Raw genomic sequence first — 19569 nt, forward strand, 5'->3', positions numbered from 1 at the left:
GGCTGGGAGATGTCAGCCTCCGAGGCAGGGTTTTCCTGGGCTTATTTTTAATGGATGGCAGAGGCACTTGGTCCAGATAAGCGGGAGCATTCTACAAGAGTTTCTATGGAAACTAACAATGTCAGATGGGATCAATGGTGGTTGAATACCGTTTCCTCCAAAGGCGACTTAGCTTATAGGATTTTGGCTAAAACTTGGCCTGGGAGAAGCGAAAGAGGGAGATGCTGTCTTTTATAGGAAAGGACAACAGCATACAGATTTCTTTTGTCAACTGTTGCCCCGTTTATGCTCCTGTGTCACACTTTTTATTCTAGTACTATTTCCTCCACTATTTCCTGGAGTTTGCTCAAATTCATGTCCTAAATAATTCCTTAATAATGCATTTACTGTGTCACAAAAATACAGATTGTGGAATAATGGGTTGCTCTCCCACATACTCTAAGAGAGTAAATAAAAAAGACAAAAATAAGAACTTTAAAGCATGCTGTTTTCTGTATTATATTTTTTCTCACTTTTCTCCATTGTGTTTTATTTATTGGAGTATATTTTACATTTACTAGAAAATCCATAGATCACAGTTGAAGACTTTTTGTATTTTTATATGTATGTACACTGATATAACTACTTCCCAGATCAAGATGTATATGTGTGTGCAGGGGTGTGGGTGTGCGTATATGCTTAAGTGACCCGTAATCTCCGCCTACACACATGTGTCTTATCATAGCCTTTATTAGCTCTGTGTGGTTAAGGATCACTTCCTTATATTTCTAACTTGGGTTGCCACTTACCGTTTCTCAGGTCCCGTGGTAAAGAATCTGCAAAACTCTTAGGAGCAGCCTCATTTCTAAGCCTGAGGGGGTTTGCATACCCATCTTGCAATTTGGAGTTAATAAGGGCCTCCCCTAATTCAGATCAGCAGCTGTTGCTAGCCAGGCATCATTTACTAATCAAATGCTGATTGAGCCCTTACTATTTATAAAGCATTCTCCCAGATTCTGTCCTCTCCAAACATAATTCAGATACAGAATATGACTTCCTACAGCATATATGCTACAGAAGTTAAGCCATGCAGTTCTAAAGTGTGTAAAGAATAAAACAAGCTAGCCAAGCATCTCTTTGTTCCAGATCTTGAAGGCAGAAGGGTTTGGGCAGAGGGAGATATTGGTGGGGAATGCCCTCTGTGCATTCACGGTGGAGAAACCTCACACTAGACCACAGCTCCTGGGACTGCAAACCAGTGGTGGGGCCAAAGTTTGATCAACAAAAGAGGAATTCCAGATTGTGTTAATCTATGTTTTGTGTAGAAGTGAAATGATGAATTAAACAAAGCCAGACACTTTTCTTTATACCATGGGATTCCCAGAGCCCAGAGCATTCTAATGTAGATTGTGAATCTGCCTATGGGAATTAGAGTGTGCAGCATATTCCAAATTGTTTTTCCATGGAATCCATTCTTTCCTTTCCTTTCCTTAGTATTTTTATAAGAACTAGTGGAGGCATTAGTATTGCTTGGAACACTCTTGGGGGTCACACTGCAGTGGGCAGTGATGAGCTAAGGCAAGTTTTCCTCAGGAAAGGAAGGGAATAGCATTAAAGGGAGCAGTGCTCTGTAAATAATCACATAGAAGCTGGCAGATTGAGATGACTGGGTTGGTTGGGGGCTGGAAACAGAAGCTAGGGATTGGAGCAGAAGGAAGTGATGAGTTTGTAGAGCAATAAGGCCAGTCCAGGTGAGAGCCTAAAAACAGACAGATTAGAATGATGATGCCTGGTGGTGCAGGGATGCGGGTACTGTAGGAGGGACTTGGGGTCTGTGGACATACCACTAGCATATTACCATTTTAACAGTCAACCATGAAGACATTCTGCGGTCAGTTCCCTACAAGTAACACATGTAATACATGTCATGGTTCACAAAGACGGTTTCTAAAAGCAGAGTGGTCCTGTGCTAAGACCCTAAGGGGCTGCTGGGTTGATGGCTGCCACATGTGTGCTGTGGAGGAGGTGGGCTTGACCCTTCAGAGGACGTAAGCGTAGCTGTCCTCCAGCCCGGAGTAGGAGAGCTGGGGAACAGTCTTTGCTTTCTCAGGCTGGCCTTACCGTTCATGTTCTTTCTACACATGACACTGTCTCCGGGCAGCACCACATTTCTGGGCAGCTGCTAGCTTCGTGGATTTTCACACAGCAGAACCTCTCCCTGTGATTTTTCAGGGCTTAAAATGAAAGTGGAAATCATCAGCAGTTCCTCATTACTGAGGTTCTTAGTGCAGTTTTCCATGCTATAAATGTGCTCAAAGACAATCCTAAAGGAAATCAGTCCTGAATATTCATTGGAAGGACTGATGCTGAAGCTGAAACTCCAATACTTTGGAGACGGGGACGACAGAGAGTGAGATGGTTGGGTGGCACCATGGACTCAATGGACATGAGGTTAAGCAAGCTCTGGGAGTTAGTGATGGACAGGGAAGCCTGGTGTGCTGCAGCCCATGGGGTCACAAAGAGTTGGACATGACTGAGCGACTGAACAGAAAGAAAATCAGGTTGTATTTGAGGGACTTTCTGACTTATCTCACAGAGTACCCTCTGCTCCTCTTGGTTGCCAGCTGGGTCATCTGTATTGAACAGTTATTCAGTAGGGTAAGTGTAACCTTTGAGTTGTGTTTTTAAAAAGAGTTATGGATGTGAGTGTGTGTGTTTGTGTATATATATGTGTGTGTGTATATATATATTTTAAAACATGAAGAAAGACAAGCTGAAATGAACAATTCCTGTACACTTTCCCCAAGTTCTTTGGAGGCAATCATTATAACCATTTCTGTTTTTAAATTGTAATTATGGCTATTGTAATTATAATTATTGCCATAACCTAAAGTATATCCTTGTCCTCCAGGACTCAATTGATCAGTTTTGGATATTATTTATCAACATTTAATGATACAGATTTAACCCACATCAGTGACAATCTTGATGTTTTGGATAATTACCTATCTATATAGTTCTTCTGTCCATGGCCTGTGTTAGGTCACCTAGCATTCTTGAAACTGTTTTTTATTCCTTCAGCATTTGAAAACCTCTCTTACCTTCCCCCACCATGTAGGGTGATGATATTTGGTCCACTGTCCTGGAATAGAATTTAGTTCTTTCTAAATTTAGTTTAGTTCTTTTAGTTCTGGAATTTAGTTCTTTCTACTCCCACTTCTTTAAGCCATTCTCTCACTTTTGCATTGTCAGATATTAGTACATTTCCTTCACCATAGTTTCCCCAAGTTGTTATATATTCATTCCAAGCTGGGTTTTGATGGATGTGTAGTATTGAGTGTTGTGTCCCATAAGTTCCTTAACCATACTGTTTCTCTGTTCCCCTGCAGCTCAGTTTTCCCTTCTTTTGTTGCTGTTCACTATAAATAACTATAGCCTCAGACTTTTCGATGTGCTTATTAACCACTTTTACTTTTTAATTTTTAAATAATATGTTTTATTGGAATGCAATTGATTTACAGTGTTAATTTCTGCTGTACAGCAAAGTGATTCAGATATACATATATACATATGTATATATATTCTTTTCCTTGTGGTTTATCACAGGATGTTGAATATAATTCCCTCTGCCATACAGTAAGGCCTTGTTGTTTATGTGTTCTGTATATAATAGTTTGCATCTGCTGATCCCGAACTTCTAATCCACCCCCCACCCACTCCCTCTTGGCAACCACAGGTCTGTTCTCTGTGATTCTATTCCTGTTTTGTAAATAAGTGCATTTCTGTCATCTTTTAAATTCTACACACAGATGATATAATATGGTATTTGTCTTTCTATTTCTGACTTAATTAGTGTGATCATCTGCAGACCCATCCATGTTGGCATGATTCTTTTCAGTGACTGAGTACTCTTCCATTGTGTATATGGACCACACCTTTGTCCATTCATCTGTTCAGTGGATATTTAGCTTGTTTCCATGTCTTGGCTATTGTGAACAGTGCTACTGTGAACATAGGAGGGCATGTATCCTTCAAATCACTTGCAAGTCATCGTTTATGCTGTGTCTAAGCTTGATTCTTCCTTCCGTCCTCCACCAGCTCCAATCCACACCCACTGCAACCCTCTCCTGCCGTATTTTGGACTGTAGCTTTCCCTGCTGAGATCTCACGTTATACATTTATGCCTGCTTGTTAAATTCCCCTCTAACTTCTGCTCTTGTTTGCTCTTAATGCGTTCTCTTCTCTTCAGGTATCAGTCAGTTCTCTTTATTCCCTTAATTTCATTTTCATTTCAGAGGGGTCTGTGGGGGAAAGCAGAGAAGGGAAGGGGTGATGAGCACTCGATTCAGTCTGACCACCCCCTCTGCTTAGGTTTTGTTCTGTTGCCTACCCTGATGACCCGTGGGGTCAAAACTGTTACTGCAGTTCCCTGTGGTGGCAGAGATTTGTTTTGAATCACAGAAATCTCATGTAGCTCATGGAGTCACTGACATACCTTCTTCCTCTTTCCTTCTTATCTTAATGTTATGGAATGGAAAATAGTATCTATGCAAGAAATATTCAGGCTTGGTCTTCTTTGAAATATAAGCAAGACAGGAAGTAAATGGAAAGTTTCCAAACAAGTTTCCAGTGGGATTAGTTTTAACTACAAAAGAATATCTCACCTTTTTGGAGAAGGCTTCTCTGATTTTCTATGCCAGTAATGATTTTATGGTTGGGGGTGTTTCCTCTCTCCTCATCCCTATTTGTTTTACTCATTCACACATCTCCTTTTCTTCTCTTCTTCTTAGAGAAGCAGAGATTAGTGAATCAGTCTCAGTCATTCTTTTATTCATCTCGTAGCAAAACAGTGACAGCATGCACATATACACACCAAAAACTCTGAGAGAGGAGCCAGTGAGTCAAAAGCAGGATGGGAAACATTGGCCAGGCATGGAAGAAAAGGCAATGAGAAGACCTTGCTTAGTGTTGACCAACACGAATATGATTGTCCAATTCAGGATGACTGTGCAGTGAATCGGCAACTTCACTCAAGGGCTGTGCCCAGAGGACCCATGGTGGCAGCGGAAGGCTTTCAGTCTTCGGCATAACCGAAATGCAGAGAGCGCCTTCCCCAGGGAGTCTCAACAGAGTCATTGGACTCAGGGTTGAGCTGAGCATGACCAGGATGGCAGATGCTTCATCAGTTATCTCTGGCCAAAGTAATGCTGAGCAGTTATCACCCCAGAACCTCAGTTTGTAGCAATAAACATTCATTTTTGGTCACAGACTCATGGCCCAGCTGGGCGTTCTTGCTGCTTTGGGTTCAGCTCCTCTGGGCTTACGCATGCATTGGTGGTCAGCTGGGGACCGGCTAGTCACGGATGACCTCAGCTGGGCTGACTCAGCTCTGTTCCGCATGGTCTTTCATGCTCTGGTGTCTTAGCCTGGCCTTGCTTGTGGTGATGAGCAAGGTCCCAAGAGAAGGAGCCCAAGCTCGCAAGACCTCTTGAAGTCTTGATTTAGAACTGGCACATAGTACTTCTGCTTTTTTCTATTGGCCAAAACAGGGTTCAAGGCCAACCCCAGAGTCAGAATGGGAAGAGTCTTCAGAGTTAGCAGATAAAGGAAAAGGACACACAGAAGCTGTTAATTGGAGGCACAAGCAATCTGCCTCATTCCACAGCCTCCTGTACTACATTGGACCTGGGGGAGGTTGTGTGTGTGTGTGTGCACGCTCAGTCATGTCTGACTCTTTGTGACCCCTTTGGACTGTAGCTCAAGAGGCTTCTCTCTCTACTGGAGTGGGTTGCCATTTCTTTCTCCAGGGGATCTTCCTGACCCAGGGATAAAACCTGCATCTCTGGTATCTCCTGCATTGGAAGGCAGATTATTTACCAACTGTACCACCTAAGAGGCTGGCCTTAGCAGGGCGCAAAGGTCAGAAAGTAAAACAGGAACAGTCATTATGAGAAGATCCACTTTTAAGCAGAGGGACTGGGATGGAGCCACCTACTGGTTTCCTCTTTGGGACAAGGAACAAGTTCTCTGAGGGGCAAATGAAAGGGGTGGCTCATGGGTCCCTTGATAAACTTACCTTAGGAGCAGTTATATGAGCAGTAAAGAGGTCCTTTTAATCTCCAGGAATTTAATCCAGTAGGAATGAGCAGAGGCTGGACATTCTTAATTTGAAGCACTATCTGACTTCCTGGCTTCCCAGACGGCTCTCATGGTAAAGAACCTGCTTGCCAGCGCAGGAGAAAAAGAGATGTGGTTCAATCCCTGGGTCGGGAAGATCCCCTGGAGAAGGAAATGGCAGCCCACTCCAATATTCTTGCCTGGAGAATGCCATAGACAGAGGAGCCTGGCTGGCTGCAGTCCACAGGGTTGCCAAGAGTTGGACACGACTGAAGGGACTTGGCGCGCGTGCACACACACACACACACACACACACACACACACTGATTTCCTTCCAGTGTTGGGGGTGATACTTGAGTGCTCAAGGCACAGAGAGGAGAGCGCACGCTGTTCCGGGCTTGTGCAGTCTGGCTGGGGCTTTTAGAGACCCCAACATGCTCCCTCCCCGCACTGCACTTAATTCAGGAAATTTGAGTACGGGTCAGGGAATTCAAGCTCTAGTTCTCAAAAAGTTTGGTCCTCAGACCAGCAGCATCAGTATCACCTGGCAACCTGGTAGAAATGCAGATTCCTAACTGCAGGAGATTTCTGAATCAGAAACTCTGAGGGGCGAGACTTAGGAATCTATGTGGTAGCAGCTTTCCAGGTGATTCTGATGCTTGCTCAAGTTTGAGATTACTGAGTTAGATGATTGTGTGTGGCTTTGACAGATTTAAAAGAAAATAGGTAGATATAGCAAATATCAATTCATGATCTCCACTCATATTTGAGACTCAGATCATTAATAAGTCATATTTTAGTGTAGGTGTGTTCTGTGTAATATTTGCGACATTTATTCATTGGACATGCTTATACTAAAATATTATTTATTGTTGATCTCAAATCAAATTTATTTTATTTTATCTGGTAACCCTGAAAAGAAGTATAGAAAACTGTCAGAGGGTTCAAAGAACAGTCAAGATCATTATAATAGAGATTCTAGAGAAAAGGCTAAAGAAATTGACGTGGTGAACACAGAGAGGAGGACATTGGTGGAAGGTTTTATTTAAAGGGGATGCTGCTGAGCAGAAGAAATTTCTCTTAGCACAACTTCCTGTCAATAAATGACTTCAGTGGGGGTTCTGAATGACCTTGTGACTCTCAGTGGTCATCAGATGGATTTGGGGATTTTATGCAACTGTGATGCAGACGGTCCTCTAGCCCGTGTTTGTGAAGGAGCAGCAGAGAGGCATTTGCCAACAGGGGGCTGGAGCAGTTGATTTCTCCAGGTCTTTTATGACTTCTCTTCAGACTGTTTGCAGAAATTAACACAACATTGTAAAGCAAATATATTCCAGTAAATTTTTTTTAAAAGACTGAATTTACAGTTTTTGCTTCTTATTTTTTGAAAAGTTCATAGTCTTTTAATTGATTTTTAAATGTGAGCTTATCTGGAAGGTTGGCTTTTCAGAACATGGATATGAAGGTGAGGCAGTAAAGCAGAGTTGTTAAGAAGATGCTTTTGAACCCATTTGCACAAGACAGCAAAACTCTATGTTCTGGATCACCATTCACCTTTGCTCTTGGCATTTGACTCCTGCAGGCCTGTGGTATCTTTTGCTGCAATTACCAAAGTTATCTTGATAACCTTAACCTCTATCCAGCCCACTTTACTGCTCAACCAGATTAGTGTTCCAAAGAAAAATCTCAATTCAAGTCACCTCTGGCTAAAAGCTTTCAGTGATGTTAAGTTGCAAATGCTAGTTCTTTAATCCAACACTTACTCCCTTGGAGTCAAGTTGTGCAGTTATCTGTATTGTCCTTTTTTTCTGTGAGCCTTTGGGCTTCTTAAGAACAGTATTGCTTTCTCTGTACCCCATATCACCTGCCATGGTACTTTAAAGCTATGGTTTACTCTAGCATCTGCTGCATGAGTAAATAAATGAGTTCAAAGGGGAAATACTTCTAATTGCCTCATCTTTCATATATGATCCCAGAATTCAATATGACTGAGTTTGAAATCGATTGGGTGAATTGACTAGCATTCTGGAACTAAAATTGTTGTTCTTTCTTGGGGAGAGGTCTTCATATTTTTGTTTCATGGACCCATTTGGCATCTGGGAAGCATGTGGGTTTTTCTGAAGAATAAAGGTTGTTAACGCTTCCAGTAAAATACATAGGATTATCAAGAAATCAGTTATATTGCATTAGAGCTATCGAAATATTATGAATTGTGCTATAATAATGTATTCATCTTTAACACATAAACTAATACCTGGTAGTAGGCCTATTAGCTACTATACTTTCTAAGTGGTGATGAGAGTACACAGCATTTCAAGATACTATGGCAACTATAGTGTAATATTAAAATTATCTGTGGTTTCTATTGATGACAGAATCACAGATCATCCTATTATTGAAGAGCCTAGATTTTAATGAGAAGTTAGTGTCAATAAAGATGTAACTTTATTCCAGTCTTAGTTCATAGAACCCCCTCCACCTGGCCATGAATTCTCTAGACTCCTGAGGGAATGGTAAGATTGTTTTAGAAGGGCCTGTAAGACAAGTTTGTGTAGCTGTGTTGTGGAAGTGAGAGGGTCTGCATTGAGCTTGCAAGAGTCATTTGTGCAAGTAGGTTATACAGTTTAAAGTGCTTAGGCAAGAGCTTTCAGAACACATGCATGCCTGCCACAGCGCTAAGGTCTTGCAGACACTGGATAAGCCTTGCTGTCTAACGACACAACCTCCCAGTGCGGACGGCAAATCACACTCTCCCCACCCCCTCTGCCATGCTGTGGGACAGGAGAATCCTTCAGCTTTAACACTGCCTTAACCTTGTGGCCCAGGCCCCACACACGCAGACGTGTTTCTCTTTCTAAACCTTCTGGGAAGTTGTTTAGTTGAGCCGAGTTGTTCAGTTGAGTGTCTCCCTAATGATGGTGGATTCGTAGGTTTGTACGTTGACATTTACTTGTTGAACTTGCTCCCTCTATCTTCTTCTAAAGGGACTTGCGGGCAGCATGTGACCTGTGGCCGACTGCGGCACAGAGTGACTATGACCAGCACTCCCCAGGGCCTCCTGGAGGGGCCAAAGTGACCGGTGCTCAGGCGCTCGGTGATGAGATCTCCAGGCCTGACCCCTGCACTGTGGTCTGCGAGAAACTGGGAAGCACGGTGGAAGGCGGCTTCTATTTCCTTTCAACATAAATTATGCAAACATATTTCTGTTCATTGCTTAAAAAGTATTAAAGCCACCTATAATGTAATCCTTCATTCTACCAGGCACGGACTTACAGAAGCATAGTATTTGTCTCTGCAGTTAAGTAGGATGAGGGTGGGGGTTCTTGTAACACCGAAAACTGCAGGATTGGCGATGATGTTTCTAACTATGTCAGTGGCCTCTCAGTGCTCTGAATTATGAAAACAGGATGGCTGTCTTTATTAACATGTATGTATTACACACCTCTGTATCTCTTTTCATGTCTGTATCTGTATGTATGTATGCATACACACACACAAAACATATGTGTAAGTGTTTTAAATATATATGTGTGTGTGCACGCTTATATTTTAATCATAGCATAAATATATATTTATTTTATTTATATATATAATTTATACTATATATAAATAAATATTTTATATATGTAATATATATAAAATAAATAAGAAATATATATAATAAATATTTGATTTATATATAATTTATATTTATATATAAATTATATATATTTTTATATATAACTTTTGGCTATATAAATAGTTATTTATATATATAAATATATATATTTATACTGTGATTAAAGCTCATGTAGAATTATGTTTACTTGAATCCTGGCAGTCTTTATGTGATTGACATTTGCATTTTTCTGTATTCTAAGCCATCTAAATCCTCTTGACTTTGAGACTTTCTGATTTGGTTGGAACTAACACCAAATTTGGAAATCTTTTAATATACCTTGTTAACTTGAATAGTTTCTTGATACAAGAGAGATAAGGGAGTGGTTTGTAACATTAGGAATAAAGTGTGGTAATTGAAGTTCTCACAGGACATACTTTATTGATGACTAATTTTGGCATCTCTTGTGCATGTAATTAAATATAGAAGGGCTGTCTTTTTTTGTTAGATGAATTTAGTAAAAATTGTGTATAGAGTTCATGTTATTTATTTTTGTTTTTTGTTTCATTGGGTGAAAAGTTGATATCTGACCCAGTGAATCCTTTTAACCCTTTGAGAACTGTATATTTAAGTTACTGAGAATCACAACTGTGTTCTCAAATTCCTTACAACCTACCAGGCTAGTTCCTTCATGAAGTTTTCTGTGATCCCCTATGTTATTTTTTTATCGCTGCTGTAGATAATTAGCATAAAGTCAGTCACTCCCAACAATACAGATTTGGACTTCCCTGGTGGCCCAGGGGCTGAGGGTCCACCTCCCAGTGCAGGGAACGTGGACTCGAGCCCTAGTCTGGGAGTATCCCACATGCCATGGGGCAAGTCCGTTCTTGCACCACAGCCAGTGAGCGCATGTGCGACACCTACGGAAGCCTGCACCCCCTAGAGCCATGCACCCCAGGAAGGGGAGCCACCGCCGCCAGAAGCCCGAGCCCCGCAACCGTGAGGAGCCCCAGCGCGCCGCAGCTAGAGACAGCTCGTGTGCAGCAGCGAAGGCCTGGCGCAGCCAGAAATGAGAAATAAGCGAACAAATAACAAGTTTAAAAAATACATTGAGATTCCATTTCAAAGTATAGCACAGATCTAGTATTATCTTTCTGTTTAGGAGATCAGAAGTCCAAAATGGCTCTGATTGTGCTAAATCAAGATGTTGGCTGGGCTGTTCTTCTGAAGGCTCTGGGGGGATCTGTTTTCTTGCCTTTCCAGCTTCTAGATGTTGCCTGCATTCCTTGGCTTGTGACCCCTTCTGTCTTTAAAACCGTCAATGGCCTGTGAAGTCTTTCTCACAGTATGATCTATTTCTTACTCTTCTGTCTCCTTGCTCATTGAAGGACCTTGGTGATTATGTTGGGTCCACCTGGATAATCCAGGATAAATCTTTTTATGTTATGATCAGCTGATTAGTAATTTTAATGCCGCCTGCAACTTTTGCCTGTGATTCTCCTTTGCCTATCACATACCATATTCACAGATTCTGAACAGGAGAAAGCTACTATCTTGCCTATCACATTCCTTAAATCAGGGATGACCCATGGACTTCTTGTAAGGTTTTAGTGACACTCTCTCACCTTGCTATTTTTCATGTACATTCTCTATCTCTCTTTTGTCTTTTAACCTCTGGACAGCACAGGACCATGTCTACATCATGTTTGTGTTCTCACTTTATAGCAACATTGAAAGAAGCAAATGTTTTTTGAGAAAATGAATGATTCTGTGTAAAGCTGTATCCAAAAATGGTTAGATGAGAGGACTCAAATATAGAAGTATAAAAAATGGAAACAGATAAAAATGGACAGATTATCATCAGTACTGCCTATAAGAGAATAGTTTCTTCAAGCGCATCCCTATCTCTAAGCATTGAATATCACCGGTCAAAGAATATGATCCATATTAGAATTACTACTGTTTTTTTCACTCTAATATTTTGGCATTAAAAGATCCTTTAATGTCTTGGCTTTTTAAACAGAATTGTCTCTTTGAGGCCTTATGAACTCTGGGCATCCTAAACTCTCATATCTGAACATGCAAATTCTGGGAAGTTGTGGCCAAACTGTGGGATGAATGCCCTCTTGAATGTGGGACTCCTGCTGGGTAGCTAGCCTGCTCTGGCCAAGTGTACCCAACATCTCCGAGACTCTAAGAGCTTTGACTTAAAACACTTCCAAACATGTACAGCTTTTCTATGAGGTACACTGAAGCGCTGAGGAAAGTGAATGATATCCCCAAGATGTCCAAGATGCCAAGATTTTCTCCCAGGTATCTTTAGACTGCATGTGAGTTACATATTCTACTTCATGATGTATTTGTGTACTTCTAAATATATATATATTTTATATATGTGTGTGTGTGTGTGTAAATATATATTTATAATGTTGTTGTTCAGTTGCTCAGCCATGTCCGACTCTTTGTGACCCCATGGACTGCAGCACGCCAGGCTTCCCTGTCCATCACCATTTCCCAGAGTTTGCTCAAACTCATGTCCATTGAGTCAGTGATGCCATCCACCTGTCTTGTCCTCTGTTGTCCCCTTCTCCTGCCTTCAGTCTTTCCCAGCATCAGGGTCTTTTCTAATGAGTCAGCTCTTCTCATCAGGTGGCCAAAGTATTGGAGCTTCAGCTTCAGCATCAGTCTTTTCAATGAATAATAAGGATTGATTTCCTTTAGGATTGACTGGTTTTATTTCCTTGCAGTCCAAGGAAATCTCAAGAGTCTTCCCCAACACCACAGTTCAAATGCATCAATTCTTTGGCACTCAGACTTCTTTATGGTCCAGCTCTTACATTCATACATGACTACTGGAAAAACCGTAGCTTTGACTACACGGACCTTTGTTGGCTAAGTAATGTCCCTGCTTTTTAATATACTGCCTATGTTGGTCATAGCTTTTCCTCCAAGGAGCAAGCGTCTTTTAATTTCATGGCTGCAATCACCATCTGAAGTGATTTTGGAGCCCAAGAAAATAAGTCTGTCAGTGTTTGCATTGTTTCCCCATCTATTTGCCATGAAGTGATGGGACCGGATGTCATGATCTTAGTTTTTTGAATGTTGAATTTTAAGCCAGCCTTTTCACTTTCTCTGTGTATAACCTATGCATATAGTTTATATAAAGTTTCAACTCTCTCCCACATCCAGAAAGTGTCATTTTGAAAAGTGTGAGTGCATACTATTCTTATCATGTTCTATGATGTAGGCAGGCATCTTCTCCTGTCTCACAGGTGAAGAAGCCTGGCTACAGAGTATAACACACTTGTCCACCATCACACAGCTGACTTGTGACGTGTATGATACAGTGACTTGAATCTAGATGAGTTCAGTCCAAATTCCATGCTTCTTATATATCTAGTACCACACAAACTCCATTTTCTCAGGAATCAAGGCTTGTAGTTCTTGGTGTTTCTTTTAATTCATGATCTGAATAATGCAGCAATTCACAAATTTCCATGGTATGTTACTCTAATGGTATTCTCTGTGGAAAGAAAAATATTTTGTAATCAAGTATAATTAACAATACATTCAAAATTAAAGCATATACCTCCATGGCAGTGACTATGCATGCAAAGCTCAATAGTAGAGAAATGTGTCTTAATTTCTTTTACCCCAGGATTTTCCAAACTCATTTGACCACAGAACTCTTGCTTTCTGCCCTCATTCTCCCATAATAGTTATTGTCTTTTGGGAAAGCTACAAATTCCTAAATCTTGGGTCCCCAGTTAGTCTGATGTGATTATGTAGCCAGCCAGTGTGTAAGTGGAGTTGTTGTTAATGGGCAGAAATTGGCTTTGCCCCCTGTGTCCATTAGGAATGCTTTCAGCAGCAAGTAGCAGAGTGTCTGAATATTTTCAGTTTGAGCTCTTGCTAATCATAGTATGATCCTTGTATCAGCTATATACATGTCACTATGGAGCCTGTTGGAAATTTGAAATTTCGTCTCACCCTAGATTTGCTGAAAGGGAAACTATATTTTAATAAGATCCTCAGGAAACTGATGATCTAAGAAATTCAAAGTTGGAGCATCTTATTTTGATTTGCAACTCAAAGAGGTATTCAGGACTGAGAGTCTTAATTCTTCAAGGTGGTAAAATGGCTGCCAAATCTCTGTGCATTTTATCCTCTCTGAGTTACATTTAAATTCAGCTAGAAGGAGATGGGCAATAGGCACATTAGCATGGAATGAGGCAGCGATAAGGACATTTTTCTTATGTGCCCTTTTTAAAAAATTTTGGCCAGCCCTACGTGGCTTGCCAAATCTCCGTTCCCTAACCAGAGACGGAACCTCAGCTACAGCAGTGAAAGCCCTGAATTCTAATCACCAGTCCACCAGGGAACTCCCAGGCTTTCTTTCTTATTAATAAATAACTTCTTTATCAGCAGGCCTGCTGTAACTTCCCCCTGGTTCTGATTAGCTAGGTCACGTACTCACCCATTAGGTCAGTTTCTGACAGCTTGTAAGAGGAAAGCGTCAGTTGCCTTTGGTTTTACCACTGCTGTACAAAAAATATAAAGCTAGCCATATATATAATGTAAGATTTTCTAGTAGACACATAAAAGAAAGGAAAAAAAACAGCTAAAATTAATAATATATTTTATATAACCAAATAAATCTAGACCATTATAATTTCAACATACAAGCAATATCCAAAAATTGCCAATGACATTTTATTTTCTTTATTTCATGCTAAATTTTTGGAATCAAGTCCATATTTTATACTTATATCACATTTCAATTCAGTTGCTGAATTTTCATTAGAGATATTTAATCTGAGATCAAACATGAGATCAATACATGAGATGTATTTAGATCTCATAAAAGACACAATTGAAAAAATATTCATCAGATTGCTCCATGCATAATTAAATATTTTCCAGTAATCAAATCATGTTTCAAATTTTAAATTAAATTAAATTTAAATTAAATTAAAAATTTGATTCTTCAGTCACACCAGTCACGTTTCAAGTGACTGGTAGCTATCATGTTGGACAGTGCAATAGACCCTTGCTCCTTAAAACATCCAGGGATCAGCAAAGACAACCTTACCTAAGAGCTGGTTAGAACTGCTTAATCTTGGGTCCCACCCTAGATCTATTCAGTCAAAATCTATAATTTAAGGCATATTGAAGCTGTTCTCAACTTTTACTGGGGTACGGAGTGACTGTGGGAACTTTGGAAACTGCTGATGCTTAAACCCTATCTGAGAACCTTGGAATCAGACTTTCTTTGGGATCCAGATGTCAATTTTTTATTGACGCTTTCCAGGTTATTCCTCTATGCAGCCACATTTGAGAACTGCTGGCCTAGACCAATCCTGATTTGTCCCCTCAAATCAGACACATTGTAATCCTAGCAATGTGAAGTGGAGGCTTAAATAAGTAACCAACAGTGGTTCCCGTAGTGGCTTCCCTCTGATTCGCGGGTATTTTCTGAAGGGTTTGGAGTCTGGCTGGAATCTGCTATGCTAACCGGGGTCTCTCTTGATCTCACACTCTATTGGTCTCTTTCCTCTGTTCAGTCTGGCTAGCTCTTTCCTCTGCTTCCCATGTGGTCAACCGTTTCACCAGTGTTCACCTTCCTTGTTCTTTCGGATAGCCGGCTGGTTAGGCTGCGCTGATATGCACTCAAACCCCATCTGGGAGGGCATCAAGGGCGCCCAGTGCCCTCTGGCTCCTCTCCTCTGCTCCAGCGTAGGTGTTTCCAGAATTAACTTCTTCTAGGTGGTCATAATTCTGCTTTTGTTTCTCTGATTATGTTTCGGCTCCTCTTTGATGATGAGCTCAAATGAGTGGGCATATGTATGAGCTGTGAGATGTGCTTTTTATGATCATCTTTGGATACCTTATAAGCTGCTTGTGTACCCTCCTCTGGGTTCCTGAAGAGTCAAAATGTGCACAGACCTTGAAACACAGGCTTACATATTTACATGCCTCTGTTGCAAGCTATACCACCTGAACTTTTCTTCTGAGGAGGGAACTTCAGCAGCATAGACTTGGGGGTGGGGGTGGAGGACAGGTCCTTCTCTACTAGGTACCTTCGCCTGAGTGGCTCTCATTGGTACAGACAAAGCTGCTTTACAAAAGTGTATTCAGTTTGCTCAGCTCTGAGAGATGCTATTCTTGCCCGTGTGAACTCAAGCTCAAAGGGGCTGATTGACAGCCTTTTGAAATCTAACATGTTTCTTGGTAGAGGAGGTTTTTGTACAGGATATATTTCCATGATGAGTAATTGCTATTGAATCTAATAAAAGGATTTCTGCAAAATTTAGGCCATGCAACATTTACTCTAGGTAATAAAACAACTGCATATTAGTTGGTATTTATTCTTTTAACTATTAAGAGAATTCTGTTCAGTTCAGTTCAGTTCAGTTGCTCAGTCGTGTCCGACTGTTTGCGACCCCTTGAATCGCAGCACACCAGGCCTCCCTGTCCATCACCAACTCCCGGAGTTTACTCAAACTCATGTGAACTTCTGGAAATTATTATTAAAGTATAAATGTTTTCATTCTAGATTGTATAAACAAGTATGTTAAAGACTGAACACCTGGATAAATATGAGCTAACCAACAGTAGCAATTCTTACTCTTTTGTTTGAAAGTAAAACTGTGTAGATGCTATGATTGAAAAAGTCTTAGTTTAGAAAAATCTGGTTTTTGAAATTTAAAATTGTAAATAGGATCAAAGAGGTTATTAATGACCATTTAAAATTTTATCACATTTACATAATTTTTCTAATATTTATATTACAGTAGGAAAATGAATATGGTAAAGTCCCCATGAAATTTTTGTATATTTATTAAAAATGGACTATTCAAAGAAATTCTCTGATAAGTATGGTTCATATGATTCAAATTATGTATAGAACAACATAATATTAAAAATATAATGTCAACTTCCGTATTAGAATGAAGAAATATTATGAGGAACTCCTGACATTTTGAAGGGCTGGGAAAACTTTGACTCTTCTACATTTAAACACTCTATTCAGCATAAAAGGAAAAGCTCATAATTAAATACACATTATAGCTAGTAAAATACACATTTATGCCTGCATATTCAATGAAGTGGGCTTCCCAGGTGGCTCAGTGGGTAAAGAATCTGCCTGCAGTGCAGGAGATGCTGGAGATACGGGTTCAATTCCTGGGTCGGGAAGATCCCCTGAAGGAGGGCACAGCAACCCACTCCAGTGTTCTTGCCTGGAGATTCCCATGGGCAGAGGAGCCTGGCGGGCTACAGTCCATGGGGCGCAGAGTCGGACGTGACTGAAGCGAGTGAACATAGAACAGCACACACCGTGACGTGTATCTAATTTACCCAATAATGTGTATATCAGTTGATTGTGTTGTGTCTTGCCATATTCACAGCACTTTGACAAATAATCTTACCATTCTCTGTGGCCCGGGACTGAGTCAGTAGTATTTTGGTCCCTTTCCACAGATTTGAAAATGGGGACTCAGAGAAGAACAGTATATACCCCAAATCCTCAGAATGTAAGATAAGAAATTATCTTTCTCATCAGCTGGTGTTCTTTTCACTGCAGTGTGCTGCCTCTTTATTTCTTAGGGTCCTCAGACAATAGGACTTTTTAAGTCTCCTGGACTATCAGACATAAAGGACTGAGAAGTGAGCTGAAAGATCCTGACAGATTGCTCCTGTCCCCTGACAGATCCTCAGTTCCCTTTTCCATAATTCTGAAATCATTAAAGCTTTGAAACTTAGATTTCCCATAAATTTGGCATAAATTTTGTGGCAAATTTATGCCTCAACCAACAGAAGGTTATATACAGTCTTTATTATCCCACTTTGGGTGAACAGCCATAGGTTTCACTGCATAAATACTGGTGCATTTGCTAGAGATCCATACAATTTTTCTCTAAAGATTCAGACAGTAAATATTTTAGGCTTTGTGGACCATACTGTTTCTTTGGCAGCTACACACTTTTCCACTGTGACTAGCAGGAAAACAGCCAGAGACGATAAGTGAATAAAGACATGACTGTATTGCAATAAAACTTTATTTACAAAAGTAGGTGGTAGACTGCACATAGACCTCTGGCCATAGTCTGTCAACCCCTGGACTTGAGAAGGATGCCTAGATCTGATGGGCCATTGCATAATGTATTTTATACACACACAATATTATCTGTCTGAATTTGAAACATATCAGACCCTCAGAGGTTTCTGGTAAGTGATCATGGGCTATATCTAAGATTTAAAGGAAATATTATAGAATAGAAAGTCATCTCCATTTTGGTCAAGGACTGAAGTCTTTGTATACGCATATTGGAGGGGCGACTAAAGTTCAGGTATTGGCAGTGCATTAAGCAGGAGCGAGTGTGTGTGTCATAAAATATTTAAATACATAGGTTCATATTTGTCCCACATAACAGGAAATTCAGTAGTAGGTAGTCTAGGGCCGCTTCAAGAGCTAAGACGGTTCCCTCAGGAATCCAGTCTGTCTCCATATTCATTCTCCATCATCCTTAGTTAATAAGCTTCACCCTGATTATCACTGTCTCATGGTTGCAAATCCGGTGCTCCACCTCCAGGTGTTACATACACACTCCCAGTAGATAGCAAAAAACAAAAAACAAAAGTGGGCAATGTTGCATCTGTATTAGAAAAGAAGACACTCCCCAAATCTCAACATTTAGTCTCTCATTGGACTAGACAAGGTGACGAAGCTACCACTACTTGTAAGGAAGCCTCAGGAAGCCAGTATTTTTAGTTGGGTTCATGTTCATTACCTACCGAATTCAGGAAAAAGAGGTTGGTTGGACAAGTTGCACCATCTCCTGAGGCATCTGGACTTGTTTTGGTAGCTCTTACATTTCATTACAGATATTTAATATTTTATAGTCTTCTTTCCTGGGCAGCATATCTTTCTAAGCATCACCAGTGTTATCAATGTTTTCCATCTGAATTGAAGAATTAAATAACTCGATTCATATTTTTTAAATGTAATTGTTCTGTAATATGCATGTATAGTCACTTGAGAATGTATTTCTTCAGAAATAAACTGTCCTGAGGATTTCGTGGTGGAGGATTTTGTTTAGATGGGACCCTTAGTATGTGAGTTTGCAAGGTTTGAGGAAAATTGAGATTGAAGTCAGTGGAAGGCAATTTACACTTTAAGAGAGCACAGTCACTCTGTAACTTTCTTAACTATGACACTGCTACAGTTTTTGAGAGAAAAGCGATTAGATAGGGGCATGTGGACCATTTTAATTTTGACTTGTATGTCTCAGGATCTTTACCCTCCCCTCTGAGGTGATATTTATTGTCTTTTGGACACAGAGCACTTGTTCTTTAGGATGGGGGGCTTTAAGCTATTGTAATAAGAAAAGATAAGAGATACCCATACAATTTTAAATTTTGCCTTAATAGGCTATCCTAAAATGGTACAAGTAAGAAAAGTATGAAAATGAATAGATTCATTTATTGATTTGTTTAGACCTTACATGTAAGTGAAATTAGTTTTTCTTCTGCTAAGTTCTGTAACACTGAATTAATTCTAGAATCTGTTTCAATGTAGCCATTATAACTAAGTTATAACTGTGACCTTTGTTGTCATATAAAGCCTGACCCTGAAATAATGCCCATCGGAGCCTTATCTGCTATACTTTTGAAAACTGCAGCAAGAAAATCAGTTTTTAACCCAGATGGTTTACGGTTCTTAGGGAATACACAACTAAGACACCACCAAAAACTATTTAAGAAGTGATCAGAAATGGAATGGTTTGCATTTTGGTGAGGAGAAATGAGGAAGCCATGTAGCTAACTGTTTGAATCTGGATTCCTGTTTAGCATCCAAATCATTCATTAACATG

At 40.3% G+C, this 19569-nt stretch overlaps 1 protein-coding gene across 6 annotated transcripts in view; it reads left to right on the plus strand.

The window, feature by feature from the left end:
- Positions 1-19569, plus strand: part of PLCB4 (phospholipase C beta 4) — a 454299-nt gene that overhangs the window by 199535 nt on the left and 235195 nt on the right. For 2 of the 6 annotated variants that reach the window (XM_061125925.1, XM_061125927.1), the window contains exon 1: positions 2478-2637. The exons of 2 other annotated variants lie outside the window; for them this stretch is intronic. In XM_061125925.1, the coding sequence (XP_060981908.1) occupies positions 2509-2637 (129 nt within the window). In that variant the 5' untranslated portion in view covers positions 2478-2508. Of the gene's footprint in view, positions 1-2472; positions 2638-19569 lie in introns of those variants that run through there. 2 more of the 6 variants (XM_061125929.1, XM_061125928.1) reach the window with 2 other exon arrangements.

This window comes from Dama dama, chromosome 23 (assembly GCF_033118175.1).
Source record: "Dama dama isolate Ldn47 chromosome 23, ASM3311817v1, whole genome shotgun sequence".
In the NCBI taxonomy this organism is placed as follows: Eukaryota; Metazoa; Chordata; class Mammalia; order Artiodactyla; family Cervidae; genus Dama; species Dama dama.